Consider the following 26,012-nt stretch of genomic DNA (forward strand, 5'->3'; position numbering starts at 1 on the left):
GCAATGACAGATTTTATTTTCTTGGGCTCCAATGTCACTGTGGATGATGACTGCAACTATGAACTTAGAAGACACTTGCTCCTTGGAAGGAAAGCAATGACCAACCTAGAGAGTGTACTAAAAAGCAGAGACATCACTTTTCGAACAAAGGTCCATATAGTCAAGCTATGGTTTTTTCAGTGGTTGTGTATAGATGTGAGAGCTGAAAGAAGAATTCATGCTTTCAAATTGTGGTGCTGGAGAAGACTCTTGAGAATCCCTTAGATTGCAAGGTTATCAAACCAGTAAACCCTGAATATTCATTGGAAGGACACTGAAGCTCCAATACTTTGGCCACCTGATGCAAAGAGCCAACTCACTGAAAAAGACCCTGATGCTGGGAAAGACTGAGGGCAGGAGGAGAAGGGGGTGGAAGAGGATGAGATGGTTAGATAGCATCACTGACTCAATGGACATGAACTTGAGCAAACCCTGGGAGATTGTAAAAGACAGGGAAGCCTGGCATGCTTCAGTCCATGGGGTAGCAAAGAGTTGGACACGACTGAGCAACTGCACAACAACCACCTCTAAATGTAGATCTTTCTTAAGAGCTGATTCTTCTTTGTGGGTGTGCTTGCGTCTCTATACTCTCTCCTTTAGAAATTTCATCTTGTTGAACTACTCTGTAGATGGCTCATAACAGTACATCTTCATAACACAGTGAGCTCAGCTCCGTGTTTGTGATGAACTGGAGGGGTAGGATGGGGCATGGGAGGGAGGCTCCAGAGGGGGGGGATGTGTGTGTACTTACAGCTGATTCACCTTGTTTCACAGCAGAGATCAACACAACATTGTAATGTAATTTTCCTTCACTTAAAAATAAATTACAAAAAACAGTACCTCTTCATTTCTAACTCCTTCCTTTGGCTTTTTATGTACATTTCCCAAATCACAAATATATTAAAACTGGATTTATCAATATTCCTTTTAACATTTACTTCTCATTCTGTTTTTTTCTCTGTCAGTATTTCCAAAATGATTCTACTTATCTAAGCTCTTTGTCTCTGACTAAGTGGGCACTCAGAGACTTTGCATCCACTTTGTATTGAAGTGAATGAAGAGCAGTGGAATATGCACCCCCAAAATATGCCACTTCGGCAGAAGAATTATTTTAAAGGCACCTGAAAAACAGCAGGTGTGAGAAGAGCATTCTAATCTCTCATTTTCTTTCCGAAAACAGTAGAGTAAAATCTTCCATGTGAAAGATGTATTCCTTGTACTAGGAGAAAAAGAAACACTCTTCAACAGGGGAACAAAGCCAAGAGAATTCTGTACAGACCTTGTTAAAATAATTCTCACCTTCCTTTCGCTTCCTCACATAGCATTACTTTTCCACAGCTGCTTCTCGCTTTTCTTTGTTCAACCTGATATAAAAGCATTTAGGCTTTGCCACTTCCTTGACTATTCATTTCCCTCTGTAAAACTTATATTAAATAAATTTGTATCCTTTTCTTCTGTTCATGTTTTATTTCTATTTAATTTTCAGGCCAAGGCTGAGGAGTCTAAGAAGGTAAAGATAACATTTTGCCTCCTCTATAGCATCAATCTCTATTGTATCTACCTTCCACACTGCTCCTCTCTGCTCCTACTTTTATTCTTTTTATTGGAGTATTATAGAACCTTCTTAAATAACTTGATTCATCTGTATGAGAGAATTTTCAAGAGCATAATATTAACCAACTCCTGTTCTTGCTCCTAAATCTTCCACAGCTCCTCACTATTGGATAATATTTAGTATTCTTGAATTAATAATTTGGGAACCAGTCTGTCTTAGACTATTTTTCAAATAATTTTTTTTCCTCCACACTCTCCCATGTACCTAATTTTGCAACAAAGATACCTGTCCTCAGAATGCCTTCAAGGTTGAGTTAGAAATCAACAATGCTAGGAATTGCAATGCTAGGAAAAGCAATCCTGTATTGCTTCCCACTCCCAACTCCAACCTCCCATTTTTATTGCTAAATAGATCTCCCAATTAAAACTAAATTTTTATTTTCCTTTCATTTAATTTAGTAATTTATCCATGGATGTGACTAATATTTAAGTTAATAAAATGTAAATATTAATTGAGTAAATTAATATAATCACATTAATTAACTTATATTAATTAAATTAATCCACTTACTTATATAATGTATTTAAATTTAACAAGAAGATATTATATTATCTTCTAAATTTTATTATCAGAGAAATAGATATTTGCACTTCCTTACTTTAAGAGAAAACCAGGGTGCAGGGTTGGCAGCAAGTCCCCCTACGAAGTAGGTATGCCCTCTAGTGGCAGATTCACCACATTACAGGCCAGGACTCATGCCACCCAATTCTGAAGTTCCGGCTGCAATTTTCTTCTAAAAGAATATGTCAAACAGGCATTTTTTTCTGAGTATGACGGAGTATTTAAAAAAATTACATAATGTCATCTTTGTGTATGGCATTAAAAACTGAAAACCAACCAACTTTGGGGTAATAAACAGATAAGTTTAAAGAAATAAAAGGACCTAAAGTTTTCATGTGTTAATATTTTGGACAGAAAGAAGGACCTTTCTGAGGGAAATCTGACAGAAAGAAGGAGATTTTTGACAGAAAGGAGGTCTTTTCTGGGAAAGAAACTTGACAGAAAGAAGGCGTAGTTGGTACTTATCACCTCGATAAATTGGGGTAAAAATACTCAAAGTAACGATTTACACAGGTGGAAACATGACAATAAAAACAGTTCTGCTGTGTGTATGAGAAATAACACATAACAAGATTTGTATTTCAGCACGCGCTCAATTTTTAAAAAAGTACCATATTTTTCAAAGTTAGCATCCATTTTACCATTGATGCATATAAAGAGAATAGATATTTTTTAATCTTCAAAAATGGTAGTTCTAGTTTCAAATTTACTTTAAATACCAGTATAGAGTGTATAGAGTGTATGTAAGACAGATACCAATCCATAACAGGTGCAAAATAACATGTCTTTTCAGTAAATGTCAGAAAAAAACTAAAAAACAAATAATACATACCATCCGTTTTTATAAATCTACTAATTTTTTACATGCTTTTTCTAGAATTTTTTGGGGGGAAAAGGAGAATTCAGATAGAAAGGAGATTTCTGACAGAAAGTCCTTTCTGGGAAAGAAACCCGACAGAAAGAAGGCGATTTCTGACAGAAAGAACGTCTTTTTCTAGGAGAGAAACCTTACAGAAAGAGGGGGATTTCTGACAGATGACAGAAAGAAGGACGTGTCTGAGGGAAACCTGATGGAAAGAAGATTCCAGAGAGAAACAAGGTTTTTTCTGGGAGATAAACCTGACAGAAAGAAGACAATTTCTGACAAAAAGGACATTTCTGAGGGAAATATGATGGAAAGAAGGAGAATTCTGACAGAAAGAATGTGTTTTGGGGGAAGCTAATACTTACAGAAAGATGGAGATTTCTGACAGAAAGAAGGCCCTTTTTTGGGGGAAAGAAATCTGACAGAAAGAAGGACGTTTCTGAGGGAAATGTGATGGAAAGAAGGAGATTTCTGACAGAAAGTTCTTTCCTGGGAGAGAAACCTGACAGAAAGAAGGCAATTCCTGACAGAAAGAAGGGTGTTTCTAAGGAAACCTGATGGAAAGATGATTTCTGACAGAAAGGGTGTTTCTGAGGGAAACCTAACAGAAAGGAGGTATCTGACAGAAAGAAGGTCTTTTCTCGGAGAGAAACTTGACAGAAAGAAGACAATTTCTGACCAAAAAAAAAAAAGAATTCTGAGGGAATCCTGACACAAAGAAGGGGATTTCTAACAGAAAGAAGGTCTTTACTCAGAGAGAAACCTGACAGAAAGAACGCACTTTCTGACAAAAGAGAAGGACGATTCTGAGGGAATCCTGACACAGAGAAGGGTATTTCTGACAGAAAGAAGGTCTTTTCTGGGAGAGAAACCTGACAGAAAGAAGGCAATATCTGACAGAAAAAAAAAAAAAAAAAAAAGGATGTTTCTGAGGGAAAGCTGATGGAAATATGGAGATTTCTGACAGAAAGAAGGTTTTTTTCTGGGAGAGAAACCTGACAGAAAGAAGGTAATTTCTGACATAATAGAAAAAAAGGGAAGTTTCTGAGGGAATCTGACACAAAGGAGGGTATTTCTAACAGAAAGAAGGTCTTTTCTGGGATATAAACCTAGCAGAAAGAAGGCACTTTCTGACAGAAGGATGTTTCTGAGGGAAACCTGATGGAAAGATGGAGATTTCTGACAGAAAGAAGGGTGTTTCTGAGGAAAACCTAAGAGAAAGAAGGAGATATCGGGCAGAAAGAAGGTCTATTCTGGGAGAGAAATGTGACAGAAAGAAGGCAAATTCTGACAGGAAAAAAAAGGACGATTCTGAGGGAAACCTGACACAAAGAAGGGGATTTCTGACAGAAAGAAGGTCTTGTCTGGGAAAGAAACCTGACAGAAAGGAGATTTCCGACAGTAAGAAGGATGTTTCTGAGGGAAACCTAACAGAAAGAAGGTGATATCAGACAGAAAGAAGGTCTATTCTGGGAGAGAAATGTGACAGAAAGAAGGCAATTTCTGACAGAAAAAAAAAGGATGATTCTGAGGGGGAAACCTGACAGAAAGAAGGGGACTTCTGACAGAAAGAAGAACGTTTCTGAGGGAAGCCTGATGAAAAGGAGTTTTGTGACAGAAAGGTCTTTTCTGGGAGAGAATCCTGACAGAAATAAGGCAATTTCTGACAGAAAGAAAGACGTTTTTGAGCGAAACCAAACACAAAGAAGATTTCTGACAGAATATGTTTTGGGGAGAGAAACCCGACAGAAAGAAGGATGTTTCTGAGGTAAACCTGATGGAAAGAAGGAGTTTTCTGACAGAAAGGTCTTTCCTGGGAGAGAAACCTGACAGAAAGAAGGAAATTTCAGACAAAAAGAAGGATATTTCTGAGGGAAACCTAATGGAAAGATGGAGATTTCTGACAGAAATAAGGGTGTTTCTGAGGGAAACCTAACAGAAAGAAGGAGATATCAAAAAGAAAGAAGGTCTTTTCTGGGAGACAAATAGGGACAGAAAGAAGGCAATTTCTGACAGGAAAAAAAAGGATGATTCTGAGGGAAACCTGACACAAATAAGGGGATTTCTGACAGAAAGACGGTCTTTTCTGGGAGAGAAACTTGACAGAAAGAATTTCTGACAGAAAGAAGGATGTTTCTGAGGGAAAACTGACAGAAAGAAGGAGATTTCTGATAGAAAGAATGTGTTTTTTGAGGGGAGAAACCTGACAGAAAGAAGTGGACTTCTGACAGAAAGAAGAATGTTTCTGAGGGAAACATAATGAAAAGAAGTTTTCTGACAGAAAGGTCTTTGGGAGAGAATCCTGACAGAAGGAAGGCGATTCTGACAGAAAGAATAGTTCTGAGGGATACTGACAGAAAGAAGTTTTCTTCCAGAAAGAAGATTTTTCCTGTGAGAGAAACCTGACAGAAAGAAGCTGATTTCTGACTGAGAGAGGGACTTCTCTGAGGAAAGCTGACTGAAAGAAGGAGATTTCTGACAAAAGGAGGGACTTTTCTGATTGAAGTGAAAGTTGCTCAGTCGTGTCCAACTCTTTGCAACCCCATGGACTATATATACAGTCCGTGGAATTCTCCAGGCCAGAATACTAGAGTGGGTAGCCTTTCCCTTCTCCAGGGGATCTTCCCAACCCAGGTCTCCCACATTGCAGGCAGATTCTTTACCAGCTGAGTCACAAGGGAAGCCTAAGAATACTGGAGTGGGTAGCCTATCCTTTCTCTGGCAGATCTTCCTGACCCAGGAATCGATCCGGGGTCTCCTGCATTGCAGGAGGATTTTTACCAACTGAATATCAGGGAAACCCTTTCTGATAGAACCCTGATAGAAAGAAGATATCTATAAAAGTTATTTTATAGAAACCTGACAGAAAGAAGGTCTCTTCTAGGGGAACCTGAGAGAGAGAAGATTTCTGACAGAAAGAAGGACTTTTCTTCGAGGGAAATCTGACAGAATGAAAGATTTCTGAGAGAAAGTAGGACTTTTCTAAGTAAATGCTGAGTGAGGTTTGTAGGAGGCAATTCTGAGTGAAGGAATTTTATACTTATTTCAGAGAGAGGTTTGGTGAAAGGAATCCTGCTTATAGGTGAGTATAGAGGAATTTTTACACCTTTAAATTGAATTTTGAGAAAATAAGATTTGAGATATTATTGTGAAGAATGAGATTTCATGTAATTATGAGAGAAAGACTGACAGTCAGGGAAATCTGAGAGATAGAAGGAGATTCCAAGGGAATTCTGAGAGTAAGTAGAGTCTGAGGGAATTCTAAGAGAAAGAAGAGAGTCTGCGGAATTCTGAGAGAAGAGTCAGAGGTAATTTTTAGAAGAATGATAACAGGAATTACTTTGAGAAGTTTGGTTAAAGGGTATCTGAGTGAGGGAGGGTTTGATTTCATTATCCATGAGAAAGAGTATAAGGGAATTCTGAGAGAAGGAGGGTGAGATGGTATTCTGAGAATGATATTCAGAGAGTAATCTGAGAGTATCTATATCTATTATATTTTTTTAAATATTCAGGAAAACATATGTTATTCTTACTTACAACTTTCCAGTTGCATTATACATGTTTGTACATCCATCGGAAAATTCTTGAGATCCATTGGACAGGAGAGTGTTAATGTCAACCTGAAAGAATTCGAAGTAATCATTTTACAAAGAAATTTATAATGTCATATTAATAGTCTATTGTTCAGGATACAATGGAAAACAATGCTGTTTTGGTTGTGGCTAACATCTACTCAAGAAAATTTGCTCCAGCTTGTATATATTATTTAGTGTGAAATAACTGTATCCTTTAAATAAATCTGGTTTTGGAGGGAAGAAAAGCTGTATATATAAACATCTAATCACAGTTATTTTTTTGTATATTTATGCTTTCCTTTAGATAGTGATGGAGATATCTAAGAGCAGTCTCTATTTCCAGAAAAGACCCTTTTAAAAAAGATACTTGAGAGTAAGCTTTACAAAATTAATACCAAAGGCCAAAAGACACAGTTCCCCCAAATCATAGAGACAATATGGTTGAGGCAAGTATTGGTTGACCAAAAAGTTCATTTGGGTTTTTCCACAAGATGTTACAGAAAAGCTCAGATGAACTTTTTGGCCAACCCAATAGATCCAAGGTCTGGAATCTGGATGTGAAAAGTCTGGGTGCCAGAAAGTAATTTCATGTGACATCTTTTACTGTCTTTTTAACTACACTGAAGATCTTCTCAGTGAACATCCAGCGGAAAAAACTCTGGATCTAGAGGACTCCAAAATTCTCAGTACTAGGGCTTCCCTGTTGTGGAATTACAGCATTTCACCATATTGTATTAGGTCCACAAAATAGCCCTCTCAAACATGTGTGACATATTCTGTGTTCACCAAACAAACTTTTGATGTAACTTCACACAAAGTGAGACGACATGATGGTGAACCCTACTTTTCCTCATTTCAGAATGTATTATAATGTTGACTTTCCAGGTAATTCACTACTTGAATGTTTTGTTTTTTTTCCTTTAAAGAGTACATGACTTCAGGGATTACCTATCTTCATGGATTTCCAAGAATTTGTAGTTTCTGGATATGAGAAAAAGAAACCCAGATCCAAATAAATCCAAATTTATTCAAATGAAGTTCTTTTCTAAGAACTCTCTAGCCAGCCCCTTTTATTGAAAGCTTTCCCACTGAAATGCAGTGTATTAGTAGATATCCTAGACTGAGTCATTCATCTAAACTCTGTGACCAAAGACTTAATGGTCTCCAATTATGTCATTTCACTCTATTTCAGTTTTCATATCTCCAAAAGGAAGGTAATAATAATACCTATTCTGGAGACAGGTTGTGAGCAATTAGTTAATCTGTGAAATGCTCAGTCAAGTGCTTGACACCTAGTAAACAATCAATGTTAGTTATTAAGGATTATTAGCACATTCTCACTACCCCAGACTTCCCCATTTCCTCCTCCCCCAAATTATACAGTATGAACACAAAGATGACAGAATTAAATCACTTATTTAAAAAAATTAAGTTTTAGCAAAAACTAGCCATCAGCTCTACTAAATGCAACCACATTCCCTGAAGTAGCATTTTTATGTAGGCCATAGACATAAAGCTATAATGATGTACATCTGACAGTGAATACTCTTGGTGGGGTCCCAGTGATGTCATTTGAGAGGCATAAGCTGACAGAGGTGAAGCTGCTGAATTTTTAAAAGTCCCAGGGGGTCATCTGACAATTCATTCAAGTTAGAGTCCATAGCACACTAAAAGAATCCACGGAATTGATTCTTCAAAAGCAAGTTTTCTCCTAACTCAGCTAGGTTAAGTGATCCTGCAAGTGTCTTATTGTCCATCTGCAAAATTCTCTCTTCAAAAGGTAATTGTAAAATCTGCTGGGCACAATGCTCTCTGTCTTGTGAAAAGGGTTATTAGAAGTATATGTACAAGTACAATTTGAATGTACACTCATTAATTTCCCAAACATCCAAGACTCTCTAGCCAGTCAGTTTCAAATATTGGCTTAGAGAATTAATTCTGTGACCTTTTGTATGGAAGTAAATAGCATTCTTAGAATCTTTTCCAGGCTCTCACCATGCATGTGATGTCAAATTCATATCTTCGCTATTTTTCTGGTGTAAAAAAAAAAAAATAGACATTGCATAATTCTTAAAAAAAAAAAAAGATACTTGGAAGGAATTATTTGGCAAGGAAAAACACTGTTTGTAGAATTTCTGTCATAAATCATACCCTGAATAAAAATCTATTTGTTGACTTTCTTTTTGTTTAAGGTATAATACAATAACTTCTTTAACAGCACAGGGATGAAAAAATGTGTCACCTTGGTGAGTGTGATCCTGCATTTCTTTATTAAAACATATAAATTAAAGATTTGTCCTGACCACATCAAAAGAAAACTAAATCAAGATGTAACTAATCACATTCTCTACTGTTTAGGAAATATTGTGTAAGAGAGGACATGGAGTTCTCTTTTATGAAACAAGACACACAAACAGGATGTGTGTTTCTTTCATTTTCCCTTAAAACATCTTGGCTTAGTTAAGCAGCAATGTCCAAAAAAAAAAAAAAAAAAAAGATGATGACTATAATCTATTCTAAACAATTCACCTCATTAAAATCAAGGTATTACCAATTTTTAAACAAGCATTGCTTGTTTGCCCAGAATATGTGGTCCCAACCATTAACTGAAGTATTTCGTAAAAAGGCTTTTTGACTCCACTTTAGGCTTTATTTGCAAATGATAAGTATTTTATTAGCTTTTAATATTTCTAAACATACTGTTATAAGGACAATTGCCTCAACTATCAGCATTGAAATATTATCTGTAATATCATACTAGGTAATACTTTTTGCTTACTATGTGACAGGCACTATTTTAAATACTTCATATATGCCTTAATTTGTTTATTTCTTAATATGAATTTATAACACAGCTAAGTGATGTTACCTTTACTTAGAGATGAGGAGATTAAGACTTAACTCACCTGATATGTAAAGCAGAAATTGATAGAGCTGAATCAATAGCTCTGAGAGTCTAGCTGTAGATTCTATGCCCTTAACCTTTAAGTCTACTGCCTTTCAAGGGCATTAGAATGCTTTTCATGAAAATGAGTTCTTTAATTAATATGACTTTGAAAATGTGCATTTCTGTAACATAAAAAATGATGATTTTCATACACTATGAGTTTTTAAAGTAAATGACATATGTGGTTTGTTCAAAAAGAAACTTAGTCATTAAACTTTAGAAAATAGAAGAAATCTGCCCATGGATTTTACATATTTACTTGGGTTCATCATGAATAATTCTATAAAGAGTAACTAAGTAAATAACTCTCAGGAGATCATATTGTTGGAGCACCAGAAGGAAGATTGGAACTAGTGTTCTAGTTGGAGTCTTGTTGCCCTCTGATTATAGAGATGATCATAGCTTATTAACTCATCACCTGTGCAATCTCAGTCTTGTTAATGGTCCCTTTAAGAAGCTAATATAAGCTATGGGCCTCTTCAAAAGACTGTACATAACCAAACACATGCAAAATATTCTTACAACATATATTTTATGGCATTGTAAACCAATTTCCCTTGAATAAACAGCATCTTAAAAAGCATCAACAAAGAATGAAATTAGAACACTTCCTAACACCATACACAAAGATAAATTAAAGTAAACAAGTGGGACCTAATTACATTTAAAAACTTTTGCACAGCAAAGAAAACTATAAACAAGGTGAAAAGATAATCCTCAGAATGGGAGAAAATAATAGCAAATGAAACAACTGACAGAGGATTAATTTCCAAAATATACAAGCAGTTTATACAACTCAATACCAGAACAACAAACAACCCAATAAAAAGTGGGGAAAAGACCTACACAGACATTTCTCCAAAGAAGACATACAGATGGCTAACAAACACATGAAAAGATGCTCAACATTGCTCATTGTTAGAGAAATGCAGATCAAAACTACAATGAGGTATGCATCACCTCATACCAGTCAGAATGGCCCTCATCAAAAAGTCTACAAACAATAAATCCTGGAGAGGGTGTGGAGAAAAGGGAATACTCTTGCACTGTTGGTGGAAATGTAAACTGATACAGCCACTATGGAAGACGGTGTGGAGATCCCCTAAAAATCTAGGAATAAAACCACCATATGACCCAGCAATCCCACTCCTAGGCATATACCCTGTGGAAATCAAAATTGAAAAAGACACATGTACCCTAGTGTTCACCCCAGCATTATTTACAATAGCTAGGACATGGGAACAACCTAAATGTCTATTGACAGATGAATGTATAAAGAAGTTGTGGTATATATACACAAAGGAATATTACTCAGCCATTAAAAGGAATGCATTTGAGTCAGTTCTAATGAAGTAGATAAACCTAGAGCCTATTATACAAAGTGAAGTAAGTCAGAAAGAGAAAGATAAATATCATATATTAATGCATATATATGGAATCTAGAAAGATGGTACCGATGAATTTATTTGCAAGGCAGCAATGGAGAAACAGACACAGAGAACAGACTTACAGACATGGGGAGAGGGGAGAAGAGGGTGAGATGTATGGAGAGAGTAACATGGAAACTTAAATTATCATATGTGAAATAGATAGCCAATGGGAATTTTCTGTATGTCTCAGGGATCTCAAACAGGGGCTCTGTATCAACCTAGAAGGGTGGGATGGGGAGGGAGGTGGGAGGGAGGATCAAGAGGGAGGGGATGTATGTATATCTATGGTTGATTCATGTTGATGTTTGACAGAAAACAACAAAATTCTGTAAAGCAATTATCTTTCAATTAAACATAAATTTTTAGAAAATTTTTAAAAAGCATCAATTGAAATATTTGCTTTTTTATTTAAAAATTAATGACTAATTTCAAAAAAGTATATATTGTATAAGTAATCTTTAATTATTTTCACAACCAAATTTCAAAGAAAGAGTGATAATAATAAGTATTGTTGCTCAGTCACTAAGTCCTGTTATGGACTGCAGCACGCCAGGCTTCCCTGTACTTCACTGTCTCTTGGAGTTTGCTCAAACTCATGTCCATCGAGTTGCTGATGCCATCTAACTATCTCATCTTCTGCCACACCCTTCTCCTCTTGCACTCAATCTTTCCCAGCATCAGGGTCTTTTCCAGTGAGTCAGCTCTTCACATCAGGTGGCCAAAGTATTGGAGCTTCAGCTTCAGCATCAGAACTTCCAATGAATATTCAGGGTTGATTTCCTTTAGGACGGGCTGGTTTGATCTCTTGCTGTCCCAGGGACTCTCAAGAGTCTTCTCCAGCATCACAATTTGAAAGTATCAATTCTTCAGCCCTCAGCCTTCTTTGGCCCTCACTCTCACACCCATACATGACTCCTGGAAAAACCATAGCTTTGAGTATATGGAACTGTGATCACAGTCAGCTTAAGTAAAAGTTGAAATTATGTTACTATCTTTGACAAGTTGCTGTGCATGGTATTTTTGAGGTAAAGTTTCTTCCTGGAATTTGATGGTTAATACAATCATGCTTCTGCAGTATAAACAGTACAGTTGAATGTCTTAGTGTGCATTTGCAGGGCTTCCCTGGTGGCTCAGAGGTAAAAGTGTCTTCCCGCAATGCGGGAGACCTGGGTTCGATCCCTGGGTCGGGAAGATGGAGAAGGAAATAGCAACCCACTCCAGTATTCTTGCCTGGAGAATCCCATGGATGGAGGAGCCTGGTGGGCCACAGTCCACGGGGTTGCAAAGAGTCAGACACGACTGAGCGAGTTCACTCACTTTCACTTAAAGGAAGCAGTAGATAGTACTGAACTGCCAATAATGTGCTTTCATTAATTTGTGATGAGGATTTGCCATTCTCATTTCACAAGTGATAAAACCAAGGCTTAGACTGACAATTTGCAAAAGTCCACAAATTTGCTCATTTATGGATTCTGGAAAAGACCAGAATTTAAACTTCTGGGGGTTTTGTTTTCTCTTCAGAAAGATAAAAATAAAAGCTTTAGTGCTAATTGTATGCCTGGCACTATCTAGGTCATTTATGTAGTTGATTGCAAGCTCAAGGTATTCAGTATTTTCACCATTATGCATGTAAGAAAAATGAGCCTTTCACAGGTAAAGAGACCTGTCCCAAACCACAGCCAGTAAGTAAATTTACCTCCTGTTGTGTCTGTTGAGAATGGAAGACCCTGACGATACTTTTCTCCTGAACCATTTTATTTCTCAGGGTTGTTCGTGTAGCTGCTAATTCTGAGAGATGAGATCACATTCCCGTGGACAAAGAGAAGGCTTGCTTGCAGCTTGCTATGAAAGCAGTGGATCCCCAGTCTCAGGGTTCCACAATTGTGTGGCAGATCCCTGGATGTGTTGTGTCCATCTGTGTCTGCTGTATTGTTCCCACAAGACCTGAGGACAATGAGGAAGTTGGGCAAATGTGCCGAGGCGCCTGCTGCTTGGCAGTGAGTAATTCATTCCTCTGTCTCTGATCCCAGAGACCTGTGTCTGCAGTCAGCACCCATGAAGTACATAATAAGCTAACCTTGTAAGTAGAATAAAGTCAAATCCCAAACTTGACAATCCAAAATCATGTGTCTTGTCCGAACACCTTCGCTTGAAAAGCATTCCACTCCAAGAGGGAGGGAATATGTGTTTACATACAGCTGATTCACTTTGTTGTGCAGCAGAAACTAACACAATGTCATAAAGCAATTATATTCCATTTTTTTTTTAAATTTGACATAAATGCAGAATTCTTCTCTTGCAAGTAAATGAATAAAAATCATGTTAAAAAAGAACAGAAAAATTATCAACATAATTAAAAATTATAATAAAAGTTGTTAATATAGTTTACTTAAAATTTATCAATGTAATTCACGGATGTCATTTAGAAGCTTGACAATTACATAAAACATGTGGAAAAGAGCTTTGCCCCACCCATCCCTACCCCCAATTCAGTTCTAGCTCCTCAGAGGCAGCCTTCTTTGGAAATCTGTTTGGGATTTACATTCTGTATCTAAATTGCTAGCACATTATGCTGGATTTGTAAAATGTGTGAAGTTTCTTATTAATTTGCTACAAAGGAAAATAAGAATTTACTTCCCTTATACTACACTCTATGTACTTAACATTTCAGCAGAATTCAAAATTTAATTATGTAAAAATTAATGGTGAAATTAATATTCAGTGTTTACATGTTGTGAATATGCAATTAATGTTCATAGTTAAGTTTAGTTGTTTGCCATAATTACAGCTCTTAGATGGTGCTTGTTTACGCCAGTGTTAATAACTGTCTTACTTTAATGATCACTTCAGTTTCTATTCCCTACTATTACTTCAAACTCAACAAACTCCTTATCAGAACCAAGGCCTTCTCAATGATTAAACAGAGCAGACAGTGGATCTCTTCCTTATTTTTCATGGAGGTCTCTATTTCTTTTCAAGTCAGATATTGAACCTTCGTATTGATACTCTGCATTTCATATCCTTTCTTTCCTATTTCCTATTTCTCAGTATCTTGATTCAGCTTTTTGGCAGATTTCTCCATTTCATCTTTCAAATATTCCACTAATGTTTTTCCTACTTTGGTTTACTATCTGTACTTTCCTATGCTCTGAATGACTTCATTTCTCCTTTCCTGAAAGTCTCCTATTTAATTTCTGCCCAGAGATTTCTTTTCATGGTCTCTTCTGCTTCTTGCATTTTCTCTTGAGTAATTTTTTTTCTCTTTATTTCTTTAATTTTCTTCTTTTTGCTCTTTATTTCTTCTGCATGTTTATTCTGACCTCTGCTTCTTTTTTTATTACTGTTATTATTATAGGATGTCCTCCAATGTCTGTTTATATTTAAGAATGAGGTAATAAAAACTAGTTGGAATTCAATGAGCAGAAGATGATTCATTGAGTAATGGCACGACTCATTCATCATGGGATGGCTGCTCAGACTTTTCACTGGTGATTCCCCAGTTGTCTGTAGATCTTTCCTCTTAGACATTCTGCAGAGGACAGGTGTGCAAACCTCCCAGTACTCATTTCCTTGCTGTGATGCTTCGTGACAGACCAGTTGTGCCTGTAGTCCCTACTCCAGAAGTTCGTGGAACACCCTTGTTGGAGTTTTCTGTCCTTCTGCTTTCTGCCCAGATCAGAAGGCATAAAAGCAGATCCTAGTCTGGGAAACATGGGCAAGAAAGTGAGGATAAAGGGCTCACTGTTGTTCCTGTAAAGTTTACATCAAATTTTTTTTTTAATTTTTAAAGATTTTTTGATGTGGACCATTTTTAAAGTCTTTTATTGAGTTTGTTACAATATTGCTTCTATCATTTATGCTCTGGTTTTTTGGCTGAGAGGCATGTGGGATCTTAGCTCCCCAACCAGGGATTGAACCCACACCCCCTGCACCGGAAGGTGAATGTTTAACCACTAGACCGCCAGGGAAGTCACTCAACTCTTTGTTTTTTTAATCTCCTTTCTAGCCCCCTCTTTCTGATGTCTTAGCTGTCTTAAATTTCTAAAAATTTGAGGATATTATTTTCTTCCTTTTAGGTTCCCCCATTTTGTCTTAGGTTTTGGCTATCTCTGTGAAGTCAGTTTTCACAAGTGCATTCATTTTCAAGCTTCCTAAAATATCTCGTCATCACTCATCTGTCACTCTTATTTCCCATTCTTTTCATCTTCCTGTGTGTTAATGTCATTTCATTCCTTACTCAGTTTATTTCTTTGTTTTAGTGGCTTTAAGGAGGAAGTACAGACAAACAGTAAGTTCAATAGGTCAGGTTTGCCAGGACATTCTTCTTTCTTTGAGCAAGCAAGAAAGCAGATTGCTCACGAAACATCACAGGTGCTCCATTTGTAAATCGAATAAGATTTTTTTTCCCAAGCACAACTTTTGTTAACAAAGAAACTGCTTGCCATTTGAAATTTCAAAGTCCTGTGAAATTTCCAAAAACAACTGAAAAAAACATGAATTTAGTCTTTGATCATGTGAGCCAGGATAGAGCAAACAAAAACTAGATGCCAAGAGACATCGTTTGTTTCATCTGAACTCATACTGAAAGAAGAAAGATGCAATTCTGAATTATTCTATAACTTTTCTCAAAATATTAGAAGAAATGTGGGCAATTTATAATGGATGGCACCATTTTCCAAGTCCATTAAGACTTGATATAAACAACTAAATAGCCATAATCATCAGGATACAATAAAACACACACACTGTTATTTCAACAAATCTAGATATTATAATTTTGCAAAATGATTTTCCAAGCTACTTGGTGATATATTCTTGCAATTTGTGACACCCAAAATCTCTGAAATGAAACAGCACCTTAAAATTAAAAACAAATTATATCTTCCACAAAGTTTGTTTTCAGAAAAAGAAGTAAATTTGATTTGTGTATGCCTGTTATGGATCCCCTGATAGCCATCACAAAGTCACATCACAGAGGAATCAAGACCATGACTTCAGGTTAAAAGCCTCTGTCACTTAAAATATAGGTATTTAATTCATAAGTAAAATATAACTCTTACTAAAAAGTTCAAATAATATAAACTTACATATAGGGAAATTTATAGCTCACCTTTAATTCTACTTAAATTCTCTGGTTCTTTTCCATAATTGATTATTTTTAACAAATTGTGAGCATCCTTCTGAACTTCTTGTATGGAATTAGATATATGTGAATTTTTTCATATTTTATTTTATTTTTTCAGTTAAGAGAACAATGTCTATTTGTTTTTTATAACTGGAGTATAATTGCTCTACAGTGTTGTGTTGGTTCCTGCTGCACAACGTGAATCAGCCATATGTATACATATCTCCCTTCCCTCTTGAGCCTCCACCCCATACCCCCACCCCCCCTTCTCGGTCACCACAGTGCATGGAGCTGAGCTCCCTGTGCTATACGGCAGCTTCCCACTAGCTACTTACTTTATACATGTATATAGTAAGTGTACATATGTCAACACTGCTCTCCCAGTTTGTCCAGCTCCCCCCAGATATAGGTATGTTTTTACATACACTGTTATGCTTAAATATATAGAATGTTTTAAACAAAACTAAGCATGAAACATTTCTAACCTTAAGGATATTTTGAAGGCATTTTCTTATGAATACATTTAGGTCTAGATCCTGAAGAGTATTTCATGATTTGGGGCTGTAGTTTTGTTCTGCCTTGTTCTCATTAGTGAATATACAGGGTCTTTTGTTGCTATATCAGTGGTGTAGTGTGTATCTTTGTAAATGTGTCTTGTTGTACACATGAACACATAAATAAAATAAATTCCTAGAAGCAGAATTGTTGGGTTGAAGGATAAATGTATTTTACATTTTTATATAACCCAACAAATCATTTTCTGAAAGTTAATATCAAGTCACCTGCCTACAAAAGGGTATTAGCACTAAATATTACATCTTATTAATTTCTGCCAATGTAATTATAAAAAGTTCTCTTATTTCTTATTTGGCATTTTTTCTTACACCAATGTTATAATTCCTGATTTAACTGTCAAGCATAATTTAGAAAATTAAAGAAGAGAAGAAAAGTCTATTATATTTGCTCATATTTCTGATGACAGTTTCCTTTCTTCTTTCTTGATGCTTCAGTGTTTCTTCTCTTGTTGGTTCCTTTCTGTTTAGAAAACTTCCTTTAGCTGTACTTTGAGGGGAAGTCTGCCCACCTATCTGGTGCTAAGTCGCTTCAGTCATGTCGTGTCCCACTCTCTTTGCAACGCTATGGACTGTGGCACATCAGGCTCCTCTGTCCATGGGTTTCTCCAGGCCAGAATTCTGGAGTGGGTTGAAGTGCCTGCCTCCCAGGGATCTTCCCAACCCAGAGATCAAACTACCCTCTCTTACTTCTCTGGCATTGGCAGACAGGTTCTTGACCACTAGTGCCATGAGGGGGAGAAGGCAATGGCAATCCACTCAGCCTGGTGGGCTGAGGTCTATGGGGTCACACAGAGTTGGACACGACTGACATGACTTAGCAGCAGCAGCAGCGCCATGAGGTCTATTTGTGACAAATTCTCTTAATTTTCCTTTATCCAAGAATGTCTCAATTTCCCCTTCATTCCTAAAGGATATTTTCACCAGGTGAAAGTGAAAGCGTTAGTCACTCAGTCATGTCCGACTCTGTGACACCAGGCTCCTCTGTCCATGGAATTCTCCAGGCAAGAATATTGGAGTGGGCTGCCATTTCCTTCTCCAGGGGATCTTCCCGACGCCAGGATAGAACCCAGCTCTCCCACACTGCAGACAGACTCTTTACTGGCTGAGTCGCCAGGGAAGCCCTTCACCAGGTACAAAGGTCCATATAATCAAATTTATGAATTTTCCAGTAGCTATGTATGGGTGTGAGACTTGGAGCATGGCGAAGACTGAGCACTGAAAAGCTGATGCCTTTGAACTGTGGTGCTGAAGAAGACTCTTAGAGTCCCTTGGACAGCAAGGAGATCCAACCAATCAATCCTAAAGGGACTCAACCCTGAATATTCACTGGAAGGACCGATGATGAAGCTGAAGTTCCAATACTTTGACAACCTGATTCGAGGAGCTGGCTCACTGGAAAAGACCCTGGTGAAAGGAAAGACTGAGGGCAGGAGAAGAGGGTGGCAGAGGATGAGATGGTCGGATGGCATCATCAACTCAATGGGCAGGAGTTTGAGCAAACTCCAGGAGAAAAGGAAGCCTAGTGTGCTGCTACAGTCCATGGGGTCGTCAAGAGTCAGACACAACTAAGCGACTGAACAAGATTCCAGGGATACCAGTTCCTTTCTTTCAGCACTTGAAAAATGCATGTCTTCTTTTTGGTTTCTATGATTTCTGATCAGAAATTAGTTATCATTTCAATTGTTTTTCCCCTGCATGTAAGGTTTTGTTGCTCTCAATATTATCTGTATTTTTATTTAGTTTTCAGAAGTTTGTGTGTGATGTGATTTGGGATTTAGGCAGTATCTTGAATTTGTAGATCTATGCCTTTTGCAAAATATATACATTTCAGCCATTAATTCCTTTAATATTTTTTGTAGCTCTATACCTTTTTCTCTGTCTCCATCTGAGACTCCAATGACACAAATGTTAGATCATTTGTTATACTGCCACAGGTGCCTGAGGTGTCCTCCACTGGCCCCCAATCTATCATTTCTCTGTTGTTTAGAATGTGTGATTTTATTATTCTTAGAGTTCACTGGTTCTTTCCTCTTTTCACATGGAATAAAAAAATATGAAAATCATATATATTGGGATAAGGAATTAGCATGATTTACAAAACAACTTTGTATAAAAATGTTTTCAAAATCACTAAGGTAGTAAGATTAAATTTTCATTCCTGTTATTTCTATTTTTATATTATTTCATGGAAAAAATAACAACTATACCTGATATTGGGCAGATGAACTCAAAAGCAAATATACCTATTCCTGGTGAAAAGAAAAGTTAAAAACTAGAAAATAGAGAGGTAAAAATCTAAGGATTTAACTTTCAAGCTATAGATACAATGCCTAGTTTACCTTGATACTTTTAAAATATGTTACTGGTGATACACATATTTTTGAAGCAATTACCTATTGCTATAGAGTATATTGTCTCTTCGAAGAAATATGATATGAATTCTGATCCTAACCTTCTCTTCTTTTTCAAAAAAATTAAGTGACTAAAAATAATTATGGAAAATCAAGATAAATTAAGAGAAAATTAAGATAAATTAAGAAAATTGAGATAAATTAAGATAAAATTAAAATAAATAAGACAGTCATTTTAGTTTAGACTTTTTTCAGATGGAGCACAATTCTTCAAGTAGATTAGTGTAAGTACCTATTTACTGAATTTATACCTATTTGATATTAGGTATAAATAGCAAAGCTGAATTTGAATGAGTTCCGAAGTTCAACTGTCAAGAAATGTTACTATTAGTGTTTATATTTTGATATTATTGCTATGTTTTGGTATTAGCTTTGAAAGGCTACATGGTCTTCTGAGAAATGTATAGTAAATAACTAAAATGTAAATTAGATCTTTTTCTAAAGATTGACCACAGAAGTTCAAGGACATCTTTAAAAACTACATACACCTGATAAATAATTTATGGGAAATGGATCCCAGAGAAGCAAACCTAAATATTACCTCATGTATAAATATTTAAAGGAAGTATGCATACAGAAAAATGTAATCACAACATATGATTCAAACTACATTCAATTTACCTTTAAACCACCCACCAATTTGCCTGATGTAAGAACCTAGGCCATTTATTTTAAAAAGTGGATTTCCAAGAATTACTCATATAGTTCCTGGATCTGGAACTTGGTGTCTTAATGTTAATTAAATATATTTGGGAAATGGTATATCATAGGAACTTAAGTGGGACAATGAAAGCACTTACTCAAACATTCAAAACACTCCCTAAAAGCTAAAAAACAAACAAACCACTACTGTGTTTCACTTAAATGCTCACCTTATTGAATAAAGAACATTCCCATTCTTGAAAATTCTTAACAACTTGTTGTCTGTAGTCACTTCATGAAAGTTGGCTCCCTTTTCATTGGCAAAGAACAAATCAGGTTTCCAAATGGAATCCAACATGGAAGGATCTAGGTCCAAGGAGTCATCAGGGTATTCACTATATGCAAGACGCGGGTCATTCCATTTCTGACGAAGAAAAATATTCACTCTGTAATCCTGTGACAGAAGAAAGAAAGAGGGGCAAAGGCTTGTTTTTAAAAGCTTAGAATTGTATGTGTTAGTCTTTTGGCTTCTCTGAATTATAGCACAAACTGCTGACATCCATGTGAGATTTCCATACCCCTCAATCCTCAGTCGTTACCACCAAGAGCCTCTACTTCTGAGGCTTTGCCAATGTTTCTACATGCCTCCAAAGAAAAGGTCACAGAAGACCACACTTTTATCATGCTTATATTTTGCTGTGCCATTCAAATTTTACTCTCTTGAATAAAATACTGAATTGCTATTGGACACTCAGAATAAAATATTTTAGAATCACTTCTTTTTGTAGGTATCCATTAGCATCCAGAATGCATTTAGTAAAATTTTATTGAAAGCTGCTTATTTTGTGAAAATAAACATATGCACTTTTTACAATAAAGCCCCATTTTCTCATATTTAATATATCACAAAGGTTCTATGAAACTGGTGAAGTGGTAAAAATAAAAGGTGGTTTTGGAATAATAAAGGAAAGCTATTGCCAGTAATCCTTTAAGATTTGGCTTATGAGATTTCCCAATTAGATCTTTCATAGTTATTAATGAAAGAAAAGTCAAAGATTCCAATCAAATTCTTGCTTACAGTTTCCAGACTAAGGTTCAGTTCAGTTCAGTCACTCACTCGTGTCTAACTCTTTGCGACCCCATGAACCGCAGCACCCCAGGCCTCCCTGTCTATCACCAACTCCCAGAGTTTACTCAAACTCATGTCCATCGAGTCAGTGATGCCATCCAACCATCTTATCCTCTGTCATCCCCTTCTCCTGCCCTCAATCTTTCCCAGCATCAAGGTCTTTTCAAATGAGCCAGTTCTTCACATCAGGTAGCCAAAGTATTGGAGTTTCAGCTTCAACATCAGTCCTTCCAATGAACACCCAGGACTGATCTCCTTTAGGATGGACTGGTTGGATCTCCTTGCAGTCCAAGGGACTCTCAAGAGTCTCCTCCAATACCACAGTTCAAAAGCTTCAATTCTTCAGCACTCAGCTTTCTTTATAGTCCAACTCTCACACCCATACATGACCACTGGGAAAACCATAGCCTTGACTAAGGTATAGAGTGACAAAGATCGACAACCATGTGTTTGTGTTATATTCGTACACAGTATGTAAGTACTATCTGTGACTAAAAAATTTTGAAATGAGCAAATAAACACGCAGACTTAGTACAAGCATAAGTAAAATGAGCATTTTTAAGAAAGCTTAATTTCCATGGAAAATAGCTAAGGCTGGAGATATTCAGAGAAACTGAATATCTGTTTTCATCTATTTTATCATTCTTTAAACACCAAATTACCAGTCAACAGAATTGAGTAACCAAATAATCAGAAAAAATGCTTCCATAATATTAGACCCAAAGATTGGTTATCTTGCAATGAGGTCAAATTCAGAGTTTGAAGTGAATGTTACAAATATATATGTTCCCTTGATCATTATTTTTGCACTGGGACTCTTATATTCTAACTGGAACTGAGGTTACACACCAGATAGTACTTTTCTGCTTTCCAGTTGCCCCATGTATCTTCTAAAGTGACAACAGAGCAGAGATCACTTCAACTTTCTACCACAAAACTCATATTGATGTGGAAATCTCACAAGCCACAAGGATAGGTCATCCTACCCTAACATAGGGCTCAGAAGTATAGTTTCATGGCTGGTGGTCAGTTCCCATATCCCTCACTGTCCTGTAATCTGTGCCTCCACCCTAACTGCCACCAAATGCATCAGTGATGGGACTAGAGTCAGTTTGCCTCTGCCTGACCTCTAGGGAAAGACTAAAACAAGACAAGTTATGATGATATCTGCCAGGAAAAATAACTGATTATTCCTTTAAGACTGATTCTTAAGACTTTTTTTAAAAAGCTGCCGTATTTTTGTATTGTAACTAATTTATTGATGGAGTACTCTGCAATGCTGAGAACTTTCAAGCTGCAGCGTATGTGATAAGGTGGCCCTAGTGGTAAAGAACCCACCTGCCAATGCAGGAGACTTAAGAAACACAGGTTTAGTCCCTGGGTTGAGAAGATTCCCCTAGAGAAGGGCATGGCAACCCACTTTAGTATTCTTGCCTGGAGAATCCCATGGACAGAGGAGCCTGGAGGACTCCACGGGGTCGCAAAGAATCAGACATGACTGAAGCAACTTAGCCTGCCCATATGTGATAAAATTTGGTTGACTCTCCTCATCTTTAAGTGATTGATTTAGTGATAAATTTGATACATACAATAGCAGATTCTTCCAGAAACACTTTTTGCTCCAAGAATGAGCTGGGAAAAAAGACATCAAGTAGCCTTCAGTTTATTTGTAACTCACACAAGGAAAACATCAGCTGTCATCTGTCACCACAGCCAAATGTTTTCCTATATCCAGTGTGCTCCTTCTGTGAATAACCAGAACTATCTTTGTTTACTAACATGTCTAGGCCTATGGTTTAGAGCCAGAGTCCAAAGCATAACTGAAAAATGACTATTTCCTGAAAACCCAGAAACTTAGGTTTTAACAGTCCACACAGTTTAGGTTTTGACCTGCCTGCAAATGAACGTTGTGATGGGAAGCTTCCCTATCAAACAATCAACTTCAGCTTTTTGAAAATAAACTTTTAAGCCCAACTCCTCAAGCCAATGTATCCCATCTATGCTCAGCAACCTATTATATTAATTATTTTTGAATTCTGAAAGGAAGTGAAAGTGTAGTCTCTCAGTCATGTCTAACTCTTTGCAACCCCGTGAACTGTAGCCTGCCAGCTCCTCTTGTCCATGGAATTCTCCAGGCAGGAATACTGGAGTGGATTGTGATTCCCTTCTCCAGAGGATCTTCCCAACCCAGGGGCTGAACCCAAGTCTCCCACATTGCAGGTAGATTCTTTATTGTCTGAGCCACCAGAGGATCCCTTTTGAATCCTGATCATATGTGAAAATGTGCAAAGAAAAGGGTATAAAACAACATATTCAAATAATACCACTCTAAAAGAAGAGTAACTCAACTTGTTATCCATGTAACTCAACTTGAAATAAATTGTTTGTAACAAAAGATCATAGATCAAGGAAGGAAACAGCTTTGCAAAACAGAGACCAATAAATGTGTATGCAGCCTATAGAGGAAAAAAAAAATGTTAAATGGACTTACTAAAGTCAGTTGAAAAATTCAGTCATTTCTTGGATATACTTAAAGACTAAGTGTCTTTGTTTGTTTTGGGTGGTTTTCTGTTTTATTTATTTATTTTTATTAACAATTTTGTGTTAGTTTCAGGTGTGTTTTATTAATAGGATTTTCCCTGTTCTCCTGGCTCTGCTTCTATAAGGGAGAAAATGTAGAAAGGTCATATGTGAGTTTTAAAAAAATGAGACAATACATCATAGCAAAATCAATATTTTTATCTCACATTTCTAAAATCTACCCATTTATTAAATTTATTCCTAAGTCTTATAAGGCAGCTGAATTGACATTTACATGCCTGGAATCATATTTTAGGACAGAGACATTAATGATTCTTTTCCCCTAGAAATGTCTTTTGTAGTAATATATATATACTTGCAAACCCTTCAGAAGTTAATTTTATTTTTTCATCATTTTGCATGTTATATAATTAATAAGTTGTTTCTAAATGTTATACCAGTGTATTAATCTTACACAACAGTGATAGAAGCATAATCATTATTTCATAAATATATAAAGACTAATTTTGACATTTTGGAGTTCAAGTTTATTATTATTATTAGAATAGAGTGTATCATGTTATTCTAACTACTTTAAATTAATTGTGCACGAAAACATTCTGTTGATCAAGTAAAATTATATACCACATTTGGATTTGAAAGTAAGCATTCATTAAAATGTACTTTAAATTCCCTATGTATGTCACATAGTAAATAATTACAGAACCACACTACACTTTCTCTCCTAGTATTTGAAATTTTACATTACGAGATACAAGTAAATAGTAATTCTATTAGGTTAATATTATAATGATTAATACACTAGGCTCAGAAGTAAATCTTCTTGGTATCAAATGTCAGCTCTCCCAGCAAATAGCTTTCTTTTTCTAAATTAATTTTTATTGGAGTATGATTGCTTTACAGTGTTGTTAGTTTCTACTGCACAGCAAAGAGAATCAGCTATAAATACACATGTATCCCCTCTTTTTTCTATTTCCTTCCCATATCAGTCACAACAAAGCACTGAGTTCCCTGAGCTACACTGTAGGTTCTCATTAATTACCTATTTTATACATAGCAGTGTATATATGTCAATCCCAGTCTCCCAATTCATGCCACCCACCTCTTCCCCCCTTGGTGTCCATATGTTTATTCTCTACATCTGTGTCTCTATTTCTGTTTTGCAAATAAGATCATCTATACCATTTTTCTATATTCCACATATATGTGATATTTGTTTCATATAAAATATTTGTTTTTACTTTCTGACTTACTTCACTCTCTGTAACAGTCTCAAGGTCCAGCCATGTCTCTACAAATGATAATGTAGTACATATATACAATGGAATATTACTCAGCCATACAAAGGAATGAAATGTAGTGAATAGCTTTCTATTCTCTCTGGACCTTGTTCGATCAGCGGTGAGACAGGGATGATTATAACACCACTTCCCCTGATAGGGCTCTTGTGAGCACTGGATTGATCTACGTCACGTACTTGGAACCACACTCACTAAATGTTCGACTCTCAAAATTAACAGCCATAGTAAATAGAAATTTTCTTGTATTTTCTGTCTAAATTAGTTTTGAAGTACTAGTGGCACTTTTATTTGAATTTGGGGTAACTGAATTTGCCATGGAAGAGAACATGGGATGGATAACTGTAATGCTGAAATCTGGTGAATAAAAATATCTTTGAAAATTTGCAAGACTATTATGATAAATATCATTAACTTTTGTATTTCAACATTTCTGTATTTTTATATTTTCTGTGTTTATTCTATTGACCTTCCTCCCCCATTTATATATAAACATACATACATATACATATATTAAATTTGTGTTGAGTATATAAGGCTCTTTTCCGTCACAGTAAGTACAGTTCACATTTCACTTTGTGCTAATGTTACACTAGGTGCTCCATGGATTACTTCTACTATCATCAGAGAAAATCTATAAAGTAAGTGTTATTAGGTGTACTTAACTTCACAGGTCTGGAGAACAGAACAAAGACACATTAAGTAACTTCAGCAGAATTACAGACCTATCAATAGCAGAGTGGTAATTCAGGCCCAGAAGTTGTGTTTCCAGAGTTTTAACAATGTACTTACTGACTGTGTGATCCACAGCCATTCATGATTCCCCTGTATGCAAACCAAACATTTTATAAACAAATACAGATTCTGGTCTATGGGGTTAATGGTGGGGATTTTTTGGTAAGGAATTTGGGGATTTACTGATCAACATGCTCTCTGATGGTAAATTACAAGCACTAAATCTAAGTGTGCCCAGACTAAATAATAGTTGCCACGTTGTCATTTCTCTATAAAAGGTACCCTGGTGGGAGAACAAATTCAGTAGAAAACATAACACTATGTATTAGATCAGCTAAAATGACATATAGAATATTATTTTCATCTTTTGTCTTATAGGGATGTATATGATTGCTAGCAACTAACTGAAATGACCAATTAGGAAAAAAAAAAATAGTAGAGAGAAATAATAGCCTAATGTTAACAAAGCAAGTTAAGTGCTTCTCTTTCCCGTGATCCATAATTCAGTTCATTTTTAAATTCCC

The 26,012-nt window shown here is 36.3% G+C and overlaps 1 protein-coding gene across 2 annotated transcripts in view; it reads right to left on the bottom strand.

Moving 5' to 3' along the window:
• Nucleotides 1–26,012, bottom strand: part of GLRA3 (glycine receptor alpha 3) — a 184,597-nt gene that overhangs the window by 61,884 nt on the left and 96,701 nt on the right. For both annotated transcript variants that reach the window (XM_043891458.1, XM_043891459.1), the window contains exons 4-5: nucleotides 20,016–20,239; nucleotides 6,618–6,700 (exon numbers count right to left, since the gene is read on the bottom strand). In XM_043891458.1, coding sequence (XP_043747393.1) covers nucleotides 6,618–6,700; nucleotides 20,016–20,239 — 307 coding nt within the window. The remainder of the gene's footprint in view (nucleotides 1–6,617; nucleotides 6,701–20,015; nucleotides 20,240–26,012) is intronic.

The sequence above is a fragment of the Cervus elaphus genome, chromosome 29 (genome assembly GCF_910594005.1).
Source record: "Cervus elaphus chromosome 29, mCerEla1.1, whole genome shotgun sequence".
Taxonomy (NCBI): domain Eukaryota; kingdom Metazoa; phylum Chordata; class Mammalia; order Artiodactyla; family Cervidae; genus Cervus; species Cervus elaphus.